The 18,532-nt window shown below is 34.4% G+C and overlaps 1 protein-coding gene across 1 annotated transcript in view; it reads right to left on the reverse strand.

The window, feature by feature from the left end:
- The window catches only part of NSF (N-ethylmaleimide sensitive factor, vesicle fusing ATPase), a 210,981-nt gene that overhangs the window by 140,191 nt on the left and 52,258 nt on the right, over positions 1-18,532 (reverse strand). The window contains 4 exon segments of the mRNA XM_027872966.1: positions 3,322-3,477; positions 13,548-13,623; positions 14,096-14,203; positions 17,242-17,408. Coding sequence (XP_027728767.1) covers positions 3,322-3,477; positions 13,548-13,623; positions 14,096-14,203; positions 17,242-17,408 — 507 coding nt within the window.

Here is an 18,532-nt window from a genome sequence, read left to right on the forward strand (position 1 = left end):
TAAAAACTGAGTACAGAAAGTGGATATATGAAAATGGCTCAGCAGAATAAAAAATATCAGGCAGGAAGCTAATTGAAGCAAATCCTAATTTTAGCTTTATAATTTTATGACTAAATAAAGTCATTTTAGCCCTCCTGATGCTCATCAGTACCAAGGCCAATAGTACCAACAAGACATTACAAAGAATATCTTAAAACTGTAAAATAATTTGCAAAAGAACAATATGATATAAAAGTAAAATAGTATTATCATGAAAATAATGATGGCATTAATCCAGAGACTGCATCATGAAATGGGAAACTAAATTGTAAGCAGAATCTATTCAGGAAAATTTCACTTGGGATAATTTCTGCCTACTAATTAAGTAAATCTCAATTCCCTTGCAAGAAAAAAAAATAAAAGGGGCCAAAGAAAAATTCAAAATACATCCCTGAAAAGGATTATATATAACACTAACTTTTGCTTTTCAATCACTGTCTTTCATCTGAAGAGATCTGACTAGTTAGTTTCTATTTTGGTCTAGGAACTATTCTGATCTGTCCAATTAACTTTTCAAGAATAAGGAAAACTCAGCTGTTATTTTAGTCACCTGACCAGAAAAGCAATGAGTGTATACATTGTCTTGCACAATGCAAATTGGCATAAAGTGTAACAATTTATGCTTTCTGATATCTATTATGGAAGGTGATCATTTTGAATGCTAGAAGACAGTTTTATTAAATAGGTTCCCCAAAATGCTTGACTCAAAGAAAAAAAAGAAGTCAGCAATGAATTATACAGAGGATAACTACTAAGCTCTTAAACAGCAGAAAAACAATATCTAGGATACTCAGAATATACTTTTTTTTTAATAAAAAGAAAAGATTATTTTGAGACCCACTTCACAGGCCAATATGGTAGTATGCATCGAATAACTTTTAAAACCACAAAGACAACATATTCTTCTTGGCGGCTAAGACTCACATCAAGACCAAAGCCGTCAGTACAACTCAAAATTTAGAAGAGCAGAAGCCCTTTTTGCCTAACTAGGCCAGGGTGAAAACACTGAAAAAAATTATACCCACAGAAAACCACAAGTTCAAGGCAGTAACACTTGAGATTTAATTCAAATTCATAGCCTTCCAGGAAAAGTATAACAAATAAAAGAGGACACTATCGAATATGGAGACTTGAAAAGGCAAAGGTTAAATGAAAAATTCTAACCTTTTTTAAAAGATAATTCAAAGTTGTTTTACTAACAAATACTTTATTACTGTTGCTGAAAAGTAATAATTCGAATGACAGAGTTTCACCTCCATTATCTTTCTTTTTCCATTATTTAGTGGCTATCCTAATGAGCAGTAAAATAACCAAAAGGACCAGAAGAAACAGAATTCCAAGGCTTAAATAAATGACGATAATAATAATAGCTAACATTTATTTAGCTTTTAAGATTTGCAAAGCATTTTGTATATATCATTTTGGTTAATCCTCAGAAGAGCCTGGTGAGATAGGTGCTATTATTATCCACAATTCACAGAAGAAGAAAAAATGGCTGATACAGATTAAGTGATTTGCCCAGGGCCACACAGTGATTACATGTTTGAGGCAGAATTCAAACTCAAGTCTTCCTGACTCCAAGTCCAGTACTCTATCCACCTGCCATCAAGAGGCTTAGGTGCACATACTAGGAAATAGTCTCTAAATAACTGAATATTCCATTTCAACTAAACTATGATAAATGCATAATATCCAAATCATATATTTTATTAATTCCAAAGTCAATAATTCTTTGAGTACTGAAAGAATTGAAGCAACTGCTAAAGAGAAATCAAATCCTGATCCCCTCTCTACCTGACTCTGCCACTGTATTTATCTACCATCCCTGACCCAACCGCTGGGCTCTAGCTCTTCCATGATGACATCAAGATCCAAATCCAGAAACCAGTTGAAATAGTCTCATGAGAATAACCAAGGGGCCCTTCAGTCCAACTCTCTCACTTTGTAGAACAGGAAAGTTGGGGTCATTCCTTCTATCTCTGCTATTACATATGTAAACAATATTTAAACAATGTTCCCTTAAATCAATAAAGTACCCTAATTAAGAGTTATTTTTGTCTCAAAAATATAATTAAGAAACTAGATAATGGTTTTCTGGTACTTCCCCAAAAGCAAAGTTCTCTTTTTATAGCTCTTGTAACTCTCTCACAGGGGGAAAAAAGTATGTGGGGAAAAAACAGTGCATAAAGCTCAGGTGATGAGGGTCTCTGTCATTTTCCTTTAATCCATTCCAAACTTGACCTTTACTCAATGAACAGGTGTGTGTGTGTGTGTGTGTGTGTGTGTGTGTGTGTGTGTGTGTGACATCTTGGGTCTCAAAAACGGTTGTTCGGCCTACTGTGACAAAGAAATTTTAATCTTCCAACAGTAAGTTAAAAAAAAAAAGAAAAAATGGAGAAAAGGAGGAAAACAAAAAATAGAAATAATATTAATATGCCATCTGTTTTATGTGTATTATATTTTAAAGTCAATAGGTGTTACGAACTCTTCTAATATTATTATTCACTGACTTGAAACTAGATGACGCTTGGATATAAAAATGCCACAACAGGATTAACACAAATGAAGAAATTTCACATATTAAAACTAAACCTCAAAGGAGTTGAATTTTAAAAGGTAAATCATTAATAGAGAATTTCTTTATATATTACACAATGTAGCGACCCCAAAATGTACTCTTCTATCTGTCCTACTGGATTAAATCCATCTAATTCAGATGTATGCTAAGTATCCACTTAATAGGTATGAGGATGTAGTAGCTGGGTTAGGAAACAGTAGTTAGAATGAAAGAAATTTTCTTTAGACTTAGTAAAGACTAAATTTAAAATAGAATAATAATTCAGTAGGATTAAAAATCAGTCCAAAATCAGATCACTAAAAATCAGAAGAAATTTCTAAATATGTACTAAACATAGGCATTCCAGGAAAATCAGGAAAACCACTAAAATTATTTTTATTAATCATCTTCTACATTACATAAAAATGTTATTTTTAAAAAGTTAAAAATCAGGAAAACTACTAAAATTATTTTTATTAATCATCTTCTACATTATATAAAAATGTTATTTTTAAAAAGTGGTATTTCATTTAGGATTTTCCAGGAATCCTAAACATTTCCAGTCCAATGATGAAACATGGGAGAGAAAAAAGTGAAAATGAAGACATTTATTCCTTGGGTTCCTAGAAATAACTCCAAAACATTACTCAAAAGAATAATCATCATATTTATGTTTTTAAAGGTAAATTACACGCTTTCACCAAGTTTTTCTTCTACACACTCACCCATCTGCTCAACAATTTCTGGAGGAAATACCCGCGAGGCAAAAGCTCGACGAAATATATCTGAAAACTCCCTGTCCAGGCCTCCTATTCCCATCTTTTCAAAGTTCCAGTCAGGATTGATGATAGACTGTCGATTTTCCTTGGTTTTAGCTTTACCTGTACAAATAAAATACAATCAGATACTCAACAGTCAGAAAAAGGAATTCAAAGAAATTTTGGTACTATTAACAAATACATATTAACAAATATTAACAAATAGACAGACAATACATAAATTGAATAAATAAATTAAATCTCAGTAAATAAGAAGCTGTTCACATACAAAGATGACATTGCTGGCCCATCTAGAAGATGGTCAATGTCATTAGGATATAGAGTTGTTTTCCCCAGTAGTGGGAAATGGGTTCTGCTAAACCACCTTTTAAGTTCTTGCCTTGTTGCTTTTGTGGTTAAAAGAACATTTGCAAAACGGCCAGCTGTGGGGCTAACTTACATCCATGGAACAAAAAAATGGAAAATTTACATTTTAGAGATAAAAAATTAATCTTGGACTCCTTAAGTTCTAACTACATTAAGGAGCCTCTCAAAGCTTCCAAAAGGAGCATAATAAAGGGAAAACACATTTACCTAAATTCAAATCATTAGGTATACAAAGAATATGTGGAATGTATTCTTTAGTTTGTTACATTTACATGTGCGAAATTAGTCTAACCAACTCAATGCAATACAACATGTGTTAAGGACTCAATACAGGTTTATGTAAGGTGGTATGTTAGGTGCTTTGAATAAAAAAAAAACAAAAACAAACAAACAAAAAAAACCAGTCCCCATCTTCAAGGATACCACCAGGGGATACAACTTATACAGAACGAATATAAATAAGTATAAAACATGTACAAACAAATAAAAATAATTTCAAGAGGGAGAAGGCACTAACAACTTGGAGTGAGCAGGAAAGGTCTTGGGAAGGGGGTAACAACAGAGCTGTACTTTGGAGATACCTAGTAGATTTATGAGAGAGAGGTCAGGAAGAAGTACATTTCAGATATGAGGGACTAGTTTTTGCAAAATGACTGAGGTAGGAGGTAGAAGAGCACATATGGGGAACAGGTTGTAGGCTAGTTTGACTAGAGTAGAGAAGTGCATAAAGGAGAGAAATATGAAATAGGGCGGGAAAGTTGGATGGAGACCACTTTTCCAGAAGAAAGTTTTAAATATTAAGCTCAGAAGTCTGTGTATTTTCTTAGAGGCAAGGAGGAATCATTGAAGATTTTTGAGTATAGAGATAACATGGTCATATCTCTATTTTAGAAATATCAACTGGGCAGCTGGAGTGGACAAAGACTGGAGACCAGTTAGGAGGGTATTTTAGAAGTCCACATGAGAGATGATTAAGTTCTGAATTAGGGTAGAAGCTATGGGTTTCTATAGGTGGCAAACCATCTAAAAAAATTACAGATTATAAACCTAATTTCATTTCAAAATATTTTACATAAAGAAGATAAAATTTCATCAATCTAGGTTAGAGTCTGACCTAAAATAAGGCACTACACTGCCATATTTGAAAAAAATACAATATAAAAAAATGGAATTGTCACAGGACACCTGAGGATAAAATTGGAATACAACATTATTATTCTTATAAAACCAGTGAAGGAAAGCAACAAATGAAAAAAGAAATTTAAATAAGATAATTTCCTGAATACAACATCACTGGGCAAAATTTCTTTTATGATGCACCTTGGTTATTTTCTTACACTTGGGTGACCCCTTGTGGCCAAATGCATAATGCACAATAAATCAATAAACCATTATTTCAATTTTTAAAAATCTATAAATTACATTTTGCATAGATCACTTAGAAAATTTAAAATTATATTTCATAAAAGTCACATAACACTATAGAGGAAGACTTGCTTAAATAGCATATGAATTAAATAAAACCCATCACTTCAGAAATTCACTGCCAGGGAAATGCCGCTTAACCTTCCTTAGATGTAATGACAAGATAGAAACTGTTCCTTGGCCTATGAAAATCTCTCATTTCCAACAAGATTATACATGGACGAGAACACTTAAAATAAGAATGCCAGGTGGCCAATGGCAGTCTTCATTCTAATGGACTCCTTTTCTCAGAGACCATTATTCTGTACATACAGCCCTGTATAGATTCATCTCAGGAAGCTCTAAATAATGGAGGAAAATACTGTTTCATATATTACTTTAAAAGATGACTATAGTTAGGGATTTTTCCCCCCAAACACTTTCATCACTATTAAGTCTAGTCATCAATCCTTTTTTTTTTCTTTTTTAAGGCAATTGGGGTTAAGTGACTTGCCCGGGGTCACACAGTAAGTGTCAAGTGTTTGGTCTAAGGCCGGATTTGAACTCAGATCCTCTTGACTTCAGAGCCGGTGCTCTATCCACTATGCCACCTACTAGTTTGGTCTTATAGAAATCATACCTATTGCTATTTTAAAACATGGGGCTAGTGAATGTTACATAAATACACAGTAATGATGACTTCTATGACAGGTTACATAACAAGCAAGCTATTCTTTCTACATTAGCTCATGACACATCTCTCTAAAACCAAAGATAAGGTAGTACTAATGCAATTTTCATTAATCTGCTCCAGTTATTAAACACTTTTGAAACATCTTTGCTTCATCCAGAATGAGTCATATGCTTTATTTACAGGGAAAAACAAAAAACAATCATACTTTTTGCATTCTGGTGACATCTGTTAAAGTCACCAAAATAAAAGAAACATAACGCTGAACAAAATTAGCTTCCAGAATGAAACATATGCTTTAAAGCCCTTCACAGTTAGATGCTATTAAGAACAAGATAAACACCCATCTCTTTGAGAATTTAGGTGAAACCTGCCTAGAGGCAAGGATATGGAGACACAATGCAATTTATTAATCCCTTCTCATCCTACAAGAGTGACTTCGTGTGTACCTAGATTATTTCACAATTCATAGACAGAGCCTTCATTTCTTTCTTTTTATTAATTTATTTTTAGTTTTCAACATTTACCTCCATAAGTTTGAGTTTTAAATTTTCTCCCCCTTCCTTCCCACTTCCCTCCCCAAGATGGTGTGCAATTTGATATAGGCTCTACATATACATTCCTATTAAACATATTTTCACATTCGTCACATTGTAAAGAAGAAAAGAGCCTTCATTTCAAGGGGAGACATAGTAATGCTTCTAAGTAAAGCAAATTAGATTTCATATAAATTTGAACTATGAAAACATAAGTTTCCATTTCTTAGCACATTTATTTAAATCATAGGAGAAAGTCTGAGAAATTGTGTGTTACTATTATTATTATTAACAACTTATTCTTAACTTTTTTAATGGTGGTTGGATGGAAACAATCCTAGGATAGGTTGCTATCCTATTAGTTTTTTATATTTAATGTTCTATAGACTAGTGCATGCGTATAGAAAATAACTGCATTCTGTAACTGAATAAAATATTAGGAGGTAAGCTCATACTCTGGAAATTCACTGAGAAAATCCTTGTTATAATTCCAATATATAATTCCAATAGCCAACTGAATCGTACCTCATCTTCTTTCCACATGATTTTTATATTCTCTTATAAGTCTCTATGTTTTAGAAGTTTATTATTTCATGTGGATAGGCAGAAAGAGTATTTGTTATAGCTAAATCTATTAAAAACACCGTGCTGAAGTTTTTATGGATTGATGGGATGTCTGGGTAATTGTGAGCAACAGCCTGGCCTATGACAATGCTCTGGTTCCCAGGCAATTTACTGATCAATTTCTTCAAGATATTTTCAGGTAGATAGCAGCAAAATGGGAATTTGCCATCTATCAGTCCATGAAAGACAGGGAGATTCTGATGTTTAATTCTAGGTACCAGTTCTTGCTATGCAAGGTACTGAGTAGGTTCTATATGGTTTCAAACTACACTGATGTGTTGGTCAATGCCTACTACTTTCCTTGCATAATCCACAATGATCACTAAGTTCATTCTCCCTAAGGATAATCCTTTTATAATTTCTGGTGATAAACACCTGGTCCTGAAATGCCATCATAAACCCTTGCATTTTCTACTTTTTTATCCTCATATTGTTAATGGAGTTGCTATCATCCACTGAGGGGCTCTGACTCTACTTGTGGATCTTAGCCATTTCACGGACTCTGTCTAGAGGCAAATAATATTTAATTATATTCAACAAATTTAATGATGTATACCTATCATTAGTCTTTACTACTGCTCAGTGAAGTAATGCCTTCTTGTTTGAAAAGTATTTCTAGTAAATTTTGGAGGCAGCTAGGTGGTGCAGTGGATAGACCGCTGGGCCTGGAGTCAGGAAGACCTAAGTTCTATTGGATAACATGAATATATAATGTTCCTAGGCAGCAGTTATGTTACTTTTGCCAACTCCGTTCGGCATGTAGGAGCAGAGGGAGGAGGTGGTTGGAGTAATCCAGAGATGAGACAGTGAGGTGAAGGATTTCAGAGTAGCAATATAGAACTAACTGGCTACCTAGAAGGCCAATGGAAAAGGAAGGAAAGTCAAGTCAGAGCAGGCATGATAGCCTGAAAAAGCCCTGAGGGGTTACAAGGCAAAGCAGTTTCAGGAAGAGTGAAGCACAGGGAGAGAGACAATGATATGGTCAGACAGGCATATCAGAGTTCTGGATTAAGGAAGTAGAGCACTTGTGAGTAATGGTGAAAGCTAGACTAGGACCATCCCTACCTCAGTATGACTGAGGTAGAGTGAAGGAGCAGTTCATGGAATTTGAAGAGTCTGAGAGACTGAAGAAGGAAGGTTAGAGAGTTTGAAGGAGCATTGATATGTATGTTAAAGTCCTTAGTAGAAGAGCAGGAGTTGGGAAGGAGAGGAAGACAGAGAGTCAGTTGGTGATCTCCTTGAGAACAGACAGATGATGAGCTAAGGGACTGTATATAACAGCCAATAAGATCTTGATTAGGTAGAAAATTTTAACAGAGTGATCTTCAAAAGAACAGAAGTTACGATGGTAAGGCAGAGTCTTGAAATGACTAAGTATTCCAACTCTCACTCCAGGAACACTGTGCTTGGCAGGTGATGATGGTGGTGAAAGCATAACCAGTGGTGAAGAAGATAGACAGTAAATGAAAAGACTGTGAGAAAAAGAGGAACAGAATGAAAGGAGATTCAAATTCCTTTAAACATGCTGTTCCCACTTAGCTTTCAGCTCAGGATTTCATAAAGTCTCTTGATAAAGGCATCCCCAGCTTTCTCCTTGATCAACTTAACAGGCCTCACCTGTAGACAGATATTTTTAAGCGCTGTCTTCATCCATTGGTTCCATTTGACTTCCAGATTCAAGCTAGAAGCTGTCAATTTATCTCTCCTTGACACACATCAAGAATTTTACACATATCAGATCCAAATAAAATTTCAATATCTTCGGGAAAAGATTCTGTGAGATGAGGAAGTTTTCATGTTTTGGGGTTTGGTGGGGTTTTTTGGGTGGAGTAATATAGCTTGTTATCATTTATGTATATCAAATAATTAATAAGATGTTTTGCATGCAGTTTAATTTGGAATTTGTATTTAATTCAATTTAGGAGATATAATACTACATTTTAAGGAACCATAATGGGTTTAAACTGTGTTCCTAAAAAACGCTACATTTTATATCCCTTGTTCTTGAAATTACCATGGTGGTAGTGATGCTTAAGAAAAGTTTTCCTTGTAGATATCAAATACCCTGGCATTATCACTATACTTGGGTCTATTTTATTTATTTGCAGTACATGAATATTGATGAGCACATGACTGCATTAAAGGCTTTGGGATAATGATTCACGGCAGTAGAGATGTTAACCACACTTAAGGAGCTTTATTCACTACTGATAATGAGCTGTCCTTCATACCCCTGAAACTTTTAGGCATACAGTTTTTGCTCTTCAGCTAACATATTTCTTGTAAATATGGACAGACTTTCTAAAAAATAAAAGCAATGAGAGCTTTGTTTGAAGTACAAAAATACATTTATTGGTCTATAGTTAGAGGGCCACTGATGATCCCATCTTTTTGATATGTGCTGCCTTCTGTTAAGAAAGGTAGGATCAGTCTCGTGTCTGAAAGCAAACTGGCAAAATGCCTCACCAGAGCTAATGTGAAGCATTTGAGCCAGCAAATATAGCTCTTATTCAACCTACTGCTTCCCAGTTTTGCAAAAAAATGCAATTTGAATTATGACCCTTTTCATGTAACTGTTCTATTGCTCAGTCAGTCAACAAGTATTTATTAGTACTTACTACTACATGCCAGGGACTGTGTTAAGTTCATTATATTAAACTCTTTTTGGTTTGGTCCAACATACTTTTTCAGTGTATTAGATTTCTTATAACCATATAATGAACCAGACATTTTCCACATTTTCTTTTTTTGGGGGTTTTCTCTCTTTCCTCTGATTTCTTTGCTTCTCAAGCACCTGAAGTAAAGTTTTTGATTGATGTTCAATTATTTATTTAGTTCTTTGCTCTGCTTTGACTCCTTGTATTGCCTTAGCTTTGAATTTTTTCAATGGCTAATTAAGGGAATCTAGCGTTTCTGATAAACTTTTTGTTTTCCAAATTCTGTTTTACATGATTCTTTTTTGTTGCCTTATTTGGGTAATATGGCATCCAAGTTTTCTACTACAGTAGCAACTAGATATTAATGTTAATTTTTTACTCTTTCCAAAGATCTCCAAAAGTTCTCTCAAGTTTCTTCTGCCCTAAAGGTATTTGAGACATAGTGGGGGGGGGGGAGGTTATCCCTCAATAGCTCCAACTTTCCTGTTATGTTTCTGACCATAACAATGACCACTGCATACAACGCTGCATGCAGATCCTAGAATGTTTTTATTCTTTCTGTTAAATATTGCAGAATACATTCATTCAGGATACTTGAAACAAATGCAGCTTTTCTGGAATTACTCTGTTTGGTATCATTCATCTATTAGTTGGATTCATGCCATAAAACTCAAAAAGGACTTTTCAACATGTCAGTCTAAGTATCTCATTTTCAAACTCATTTGAGAAATTAGAGTTTTTTCTAATCTATTTCATTTCTAGATAAAGTTAGACTTTTCTGATGTGTCAGAGATAACTCAAGAGACAGGATAACATCTATTCACAGAGTCCTCAACACACTGTGAAAACTAATCATTTGTTTTAAATATTTGGCTTTCATTAAAATCACTGGTTTTCCCAAGTAAATGAAAATGTGTTTGGATTTCTACAGTTTCATATTTACTCTAGGGACCCCAGGTCAGTTTTTCTGAATTGACAGTTAAAATGGCACAGAGCCTTTCTTAAGTCACTAAATTATTATTGTTCAAAAAAGAAATATATACCAACTCCTGATTCATGAATTAGGAAACTGTTCTTCCCTGCCCTTTGGTCACAGACCAAAGAACGGATAATCTGAGAGCTGCAAAGGACTTCAGTCACTTGTACATGAAAGGAATCCACTGACCAGTGGTCCTCTAGCCTCTGGGAAAATCCCCAAGAAGGCTTCAAGGAGCCCTGTCCCCACCTCACCAGGCAGCCCCTGCTAGTTTTGGATAATCTGAATTGTTAAGAGGTTTCCCCTGACATTAAACTTAAATTGTCCTCTTCAGATCTTCTACCTTTTGCTTCATGTTCTACCCTTCAGGGCCAAAGAGAACTAGTCTAGGCTCCCTTCTCCATGGTGGCCTTTCAACACAGCTACTTTGGGCCTCTGAGTCTAGTCTGTTTTGGTGGGAGCTGTGTTCAAACATTTGATGTCATAACATTTCAAAGCATTATTTAATATTTCCAAATATTAATTAATACCATGAAAGAACTATTTCTGCACCTAATTTATTAGAAAACAAAATAGGAAGGAGTAGAAAATTATTGTACCTTCCCCAGAACAATGTATATGGGCCATAAAATTTTTTTAAAAATCACCAGCCCACCACCCCCATATAATCAATCAGTGTATTCCCAATAACTCCAGCAGAATGTAAGTTCTTTGAAAGCAGAGACTTTTCATTTTTCCTTGTATCCCCAGCACTTGGTACCGTGCCATGCCTGTAGTAAGCTCTGAATCAATGTAAACTGAAGTGAATTGAACTCAATAATAAATATAAAGTCTCGAATCTTATTCTCATAGGATTTGGCTTAAGGAAGGAATAACATACACAGTAGGGTATGGAAATCTATCTTACTCTACAGGAAAATAAGGGGGAAGGGGACAAGAGAGCAGGGGATTGATAGAGGGGAGGGCAGATTGGGGGAGGGGATAATCAAAAGCAAACACTTCTGAGGATGGACAGGGTCAAAAGAGAGAATAGAATAAATGGGGGGAGGACAGGATGAAGGGAAATATACTTAGTTTTTCACAACAGGACTACTATGGAAGTGTTTTGCATGACTACACATCTATAACCTGTACTGAGATGCTTGCCTTTTCAATGAGGGTGGGTGGGGAGGGAGGAAGGGAGAAAATTTGTAACCCAAAGTTTTAAAAACACATGTTAAAAATAAAAAAAATTAAAAATTAAAAAAAAATATAAAGTCCCCCACAAAAATACAGGAAGCATACCAGGAAGCAGTAAAATGCAGCGGAAAGGGTTCTGGAGATCTGAGTTCAAATCCCAAGTCCTACTCCTGCTTATCTGTGTGACATTCTACAAATTGATTTATATGTCTGAGCCACATTTTCCTCAGCTATATAACACTACTTACACTGCCTACCTCATTACAAAAATGTGACCTATTGTGCTTATAAAAGAATATATACCTCTTTTGAATTTATTTTTATCACACCTTTTCACACTTAATTATAATGTTGCCTTTTTTAGCTGTTTCATGTATATCTTCGTCCACAACTAATAAATTATACGTTCTCTGAGGGTAGTAACTTTCTCCCTTACATCACCTATTATTGTGAGCTTGACACTGAATAAAAATAATACCTCATATGTATACAGTGCATTAAGGTTTACAATGCACCTTTCTCACAAAGACGCTGTGCAATGGGTAGTGAAGGTGTTATCATTCTCATTTTTAGAAATGAAGAAACTGATGTTCAAACTTGAAGTGACTCACTCAGGGTCCCAGAGCCAGTAAGCAATGGAGCCCAGGCTGCCTGATTCTAAATCCCATATTCTTTTCACTATATCAAACTGTGTCTCATGAACACAGCAAGCATTGAACTGGAACTTTTGAAATGGTGGTTTTAAAGCAAATTTCTGCAAATCACACTTTCCAACAAACACACATTATAAAATTGGATATGAATTTAAATAGGAGTATTTCTGGCTCTGTGACTAAATAAAAATCCTATTTAAGAATGGAATAAAAGATTTGATAGAATAACTATTTAATGGAATGATTTCCCAATAAAACAAATATTCCTTGTCAAAATAAGTCAAGATACAGAAACAATAAATAAAAGTAGCAAAAACTTGGTGTAAGACTGAGCATCTTATGAGTTTTTTCCAATGTCTTTTCATATAATTTGACAGAAATGCAGATTTATGTTGAGAAGGTATAAGAACCATCTCCACTGTTTTTCAACACTACTTAAGCCAAAAAAAAAAAAAAAAAAAAAGCATAACCTGCACGACATGTAGTGCAAGATATGATTGGTTAGATTTATTACTATTAAATCTGGTAGTTTCTCATTATAATAAAGTTAGTTACAGGTTCCATATTGCTAGACTACTGTTACTAGCTGTGGCAGGATTCAGTGGTTGAAAAGATTTCCCTAAGACTCCTCTATAAAACCTTAACTTTATAGATCCATCAGTTATTGGCCATATGCTTTTCTAATTACCAATTCATTTAACTATGAATTTTAAACTAGGGCTGTACATATGTGTGTACGTAAACACACGCATATATGTGTGTTTATAATATATCTCACTGTGTATAAATATAAAAAATTAACAAGAGTATCTATAAGAAAAATATGTATGCCCCTACACTCATCCTTGAAAAAGCCTGACTTTTTCCTTTTACATTTTGTGATTTCTCCATGTCTTGGCCCTTCCAAATAATATGAGATCATTTCCTGAATTTATCATTCCCACAGAGTGGCTTTCTTGCAAAGGGAGTACACTTGTTTATTCATTTAAATTATCAGATTAGATCTTAAGCCCATACTTAGTGACATTTTAAGATGAAGTTAAGGTCCATTCAAGATATCACCTTTCAAAACACTATAATTCTTACCAATAAGATTGAGAGAAGAATTATCTGCTTTCTCAAATGCAACTTGACTATTTCCAACAACCAGACCGACTTCAATCTGCAGGAAGATGGACAAATAATTATAGTCTAACATTGTGCAACTGGTGGCTGGACTGCCTTGCTTAAGACAAAGTACCAGATAAAAATAAGATGGGGGGGTGGTTACATAAAGTAAATGACTAAAAAACAGTGACTTAGTTATATATCTCATAATCAGCTTCTATCCTTTATTCTTGGTGTCATATCTTTTGAAGTAATATAAAACAGACTGCTGTCCTTAATTTTTTTTTAATGTTATTTATGTTCTGGGAAGACTAAAACAAATACTCAGGTTTAATAGCATATTTATCTATACCAAAAAAAGTATGTCTGAAAATTGAGAAGCACTGGCTACAAAGATCAACTCTTCCTCTCACTGTGCTTGACATGGGAAAGAATGGCCATGTAAGACAGAACTTAGGAAAGTTAATTTTTAACATTTACATTCAAATCATTTTATTTATAGTTGAACTATTTGATGTGATCCATACCTTCTGTCTTTTCCCTGTAGCAGGTTCTCCCTTCAGGATGCTGGGATCCATGGCCTCAATATCCTTCACTAACAAACCAAAAAGCTTCTCATTGAAGCTAAACACAAGCTTTGTAGGAAAGAGAAAAGGGAGAAAAGTAAGAGCGTAGCAATACCTTTCTCCATATCAGCCTCCACCCTCCACAATGCAAATTTGTCCCAGAGGTCAATTCAACAACTAGTCACCAGCTTTATTACTTTTCTATGCTACTTACAAACAACAGAACAAATATTTCAAACAAAAGAATGGTGGCTGAACAACACTGAAGAAAACTCATACATATTTATATCTTTCATCCCAGACTCCCCAACACTCCAAGAGAAGGATAAATTCTAGGAATGATGGTGAATGGGAAGATACTTCTTCTATCTTATTTTCCTAGGAGACATCTCCTTTCCACAGATTTAAATAAACCAGCAATTACAATTTCTTGTCTTCAAGGTTATGATTAAGGTGTCAACTCCCAAGCAAACAGCAAAATGTGTGGCCACAGGAACAGAGTGATGTCCAAATCACTCATCTGACAGTTATTTTGACAGTAAAAGTCACAAAAAAGGTTAAAATGAAAAAGTGCTCCTCTGGAAAAATCCCCAAAGAAGCAAAAGGCAGAAGAACGTTCTGAAGCAGCAGTTTCTACCAAACAAGACAGCAACAGAGATGACCATATGCTCCAGATTGGTGAAATGAAATATGTCATTTCCAGGAATAGGTCTAAGTGACATTGGAGAATACTGGATGGATGAGGACAGTGAAATGAAACTTGGCAGAAAGGGTATTTTTTACATCCAGAACAATGGAGCCAGTTAAAGGACACGATTTCTGATATTGTTGTTATAGTAAGAAAACCATGAAATCCGACCAGATGAGTGAAACTGTAGTGTTTTAATTGTTTTAATTAGTCTTTTTATCAGTTTGGCTTTTGTATTCTAAACTATTTGTTTTCTAAGCTATTCTTTATTTGAATTTCAAAATAACTTGTAAAAGAGACCTAATTAAAAGAGATAATCAAAGAAACATTTTGCAAAAAGTTAACATAGAAAATGAAGTAATATCAAAAATTTTTACAGCAAATTTCTTTGATAAAGGCCTCATTTCTCAAATATATACTGAGTACAAAACTGAGTCAATTTTATAAAAATAAGAGCCATTCCCCAAGTGATAAATGGTCAAAGGATAAAAACAGGCAGTTTTCAGAAGAAGAAATCAAAACTATCTACAATCATATAAAAAAATGCTCTAAATAACTAGCGATCAGAGAAAGGCAAATTAAAACAACTCTGAGGCACAACTATCAGAAATGACAAATGCTGGAGGGGATTAGGGAAAAATATGTACACTAATGAAGTGTGTAATGAGTGAAGTATAAACTGGTCCAACCATTCTGGAGAATAGTTTGGAATTATGCCCAAAGGGCTATAAAACTGTGCATATACCAGCAACACCACTACTGGGTCTGTATCTCAAAGAGATCAAGGAAAAAGGAAAAGGACCTATTTGTACAAAATATTTATAGCAGATCTTTTTGTGGTGCAAAGAATTGGAAATCAAGGGAATGTTCATCAATTGAGAAATGGCTGAACAAGTTGTGACATATGATTGTGATGGAGAACTAACGTGCTGTGGGAAATGACGAAGGGGGTAGTTTCAGAAAAACATGGCAGGACCTATATGAACTGATACAACATGAAGTGAGAAGAACCAAGAGATCATTGTGCCCAATAACAGAAATGTTGTAATGATGATCAGCTGTGAAAGACTTGGCTACTTTGATCAATAAATAATCCAAGATAATTCCAAAGGGACTTAATGATTAAAAAATGCTATCCACCTTCAGAGAGAACTGATGAACTCTGAGTAAAAACTGAAATACAATTTTCTCACTTTGTTTTTCTTGATTTTTTTGAAATACGATTAATATGGAAATATGTTTTGCATGATTTCGCATGTATAACTGACACCATATTGCTTGCCTTCTTAGTACATGGGGGAAGAGGTGGGAAAGAGACAGAATTTGGAACTCAAAATAAAAAAATGCTGAAAATAGATAATAAAAATTTAAAACTATTTTTTAAAAAACAAGTTGTAATATGAACAATTTTTATTGAGTGAGGTTAACTGTCTCTACTTTATTAAGAAGGAATGCTTTGCATCCACCAGCTGGTGTCCATCAAAATGTGTCCTTTGATAGCACTTAATGGTCTTTACTTGGCTAGCAATGCTAAAAGTAAATGCAACAAGATTCATCAGACAACTCTAGCACACATCTGTCAGTGAGTGGTGCTGGTCTGGAATACTACTCCCTAGCATCCAGCACTGTGCTCTTCCTTTCTGAAGTCAACTCCTAAATAACAATGATAATAATAAATGATGAAATAACTGTCATTTGTATGGGGCTTTATGATTTGCAAAGTACTTTAGATACTTTTTCTCAAGGCCACAAAGGGCAATCTTGACTATGCGGATGACTGGGTCCAAGAAAACAAAAACAGTATGCAATATACATAACAAAAACACAAACACACATTCACAAAAACATGTATACTCATAGATGCCTATACGCACATATGTATACATATATGTATATATGTATATACTTATGTTTAAGTCTTTATTCATACAGCCAACACTATATAAAACACATCAACATTTTGTAAATACCAAATTTTACCAGCATGCAAATATTTTCCTCCTATGAGGTCTACAGTCAAGAAAATTTAATTTGCTAATTATAACAACTGAAGTTCACAAAAGGGAGACTCTAGCAAATGACATTCTAAAGGAAGTCTCTTAGGTAAACTAGAGTAGGTACCCTACACATGGTATCTCAAGGTAAAGAAGGAAATAAAATGGGCATATGGTGTATGAAATAGGATAAAGTGCCTCTACATTTTAGGAAAGGGAAAAGGCTATCCATGATAAAGTAAGGAGAGAAAACACTTAACATCCCTATATACCTATCTTCTGATCTTTCTTCCATTCTCACTTTCTCAGACCTGTTATGTCCATTAGTCCCAATGAAATAAAATGAATTATCTAATATAATTAGATTAAGATCAGAAATTAGGTTATCAGTGAAGTGATGGGGATAAAGAGAAATAAACAAACACCTGCTGTCCCACTGAGAAAGCTTGATTGTTGAACTGTTGGATAAATTCCGCTGCCATCTTGTCAGTGTCATAAGGATTGGAATCAATGCTTTTTTTCTGTAGGAAATCAATCTCGATGGTCATTGTACCAATACACTGCTTGGTCTTGTCAAATGAATATAAGGAAACTAGAAAAAAACAAGAGACATTTTATTATAGTGACACCAAAGACAACATACTTCAAGTAACTAAAAAATAGGCACATCATATGCACATCACAATGGAAATCTCAATTATCTACTCCAAATTATCAATGATAATAAAGGGGAACAGAGATAATATAAAGTTCCACCAGGAGATTCCTTTCCTAGATATTAGAGATCACAAATTTAATGCATAGGTTTCCCTCCATTTCTTAACCCAACTCTAGTAAAGAGATCTCAGCTCAAACAACACTGTCTCTGCCCTCACTCTTATACTTCAAAATAGCATGAGTCAAAGAGTACTGTAACAGGGCAGGCTGTTTTCCCTGCAAAGGCAAGGAGAAATGACGAAATAAATGTTTGGCAAGATCTTTTGCCCAAAGAAACTAGTCCACAAACCAAAAAGGCTACTGTTCTAAAAGGAAATTCTTTCACTAAGGAATGTGAACTGGATTTAAAGCTCTGTCCATCACTTAAAAATATTTACTGAGCATATTCAACATGCTTGGTATATCATATGAGTTACTGTAGAGTTATTCTCCTCCTTCACCAAAAAAAAAAAAAAAAAATCATGTTTTTTGCCCTTAAGGGTAGAGATAAAATAACAACAGTACATATAAAGCTGCATTTAAAACAATTCCCCACCCAAGTCACATCCTAGAACTCTAAGCTGATTCTGGTGCTAATTAGTATTTATTCCATTTTGCAATTAAGTTATCATAATATGATTCCAGAAATCCAAAAATTATCACAGTAAATATTTTTTAAACCAAAATTGTTCTAGGGTTATAACTTGTTTTCCTATCATTTGCAATAAAAAAGATTACTAAGTCACTACAATGATTTCCTAAAAGATACATAAACTACATCAAATGTATCACACCAATTCTCATGCTTCAATTACCTGATACCTAGCCTCTGATGACTACCAATGTTTTGTTTTGTTTTTTAAACCTCCAGGACTGACCTGTGCCCTAAGGTCCAATCCATCCACCTTTCGGATATTTCTATTTGAATGTCCAACTGATACCTCCAATTTAGCAAGCTTCAAACTAAACATCAATTTAGTTCTTAAACCTGCCCCTCTTCCTAATTTTCATTGATGGCAT

This window comes from Vombatus ursinus, unplaced genomic scaffold, assembly GCF_900497805.2.
Source record: "Vombatus ursinus unplaced genomic scaffold, bare-nosed wombat genome assembly UNPS02014801.1, whole genome shotgun sequence".
In the NCBI taxonomy this organism is placed as follows: domain Eukaryota; kingdom Metazoa; phylum Chordata; class Mammalia; order Diprotodontia; family Vombatidae; genus Vombatus; species Vombatus ursinus.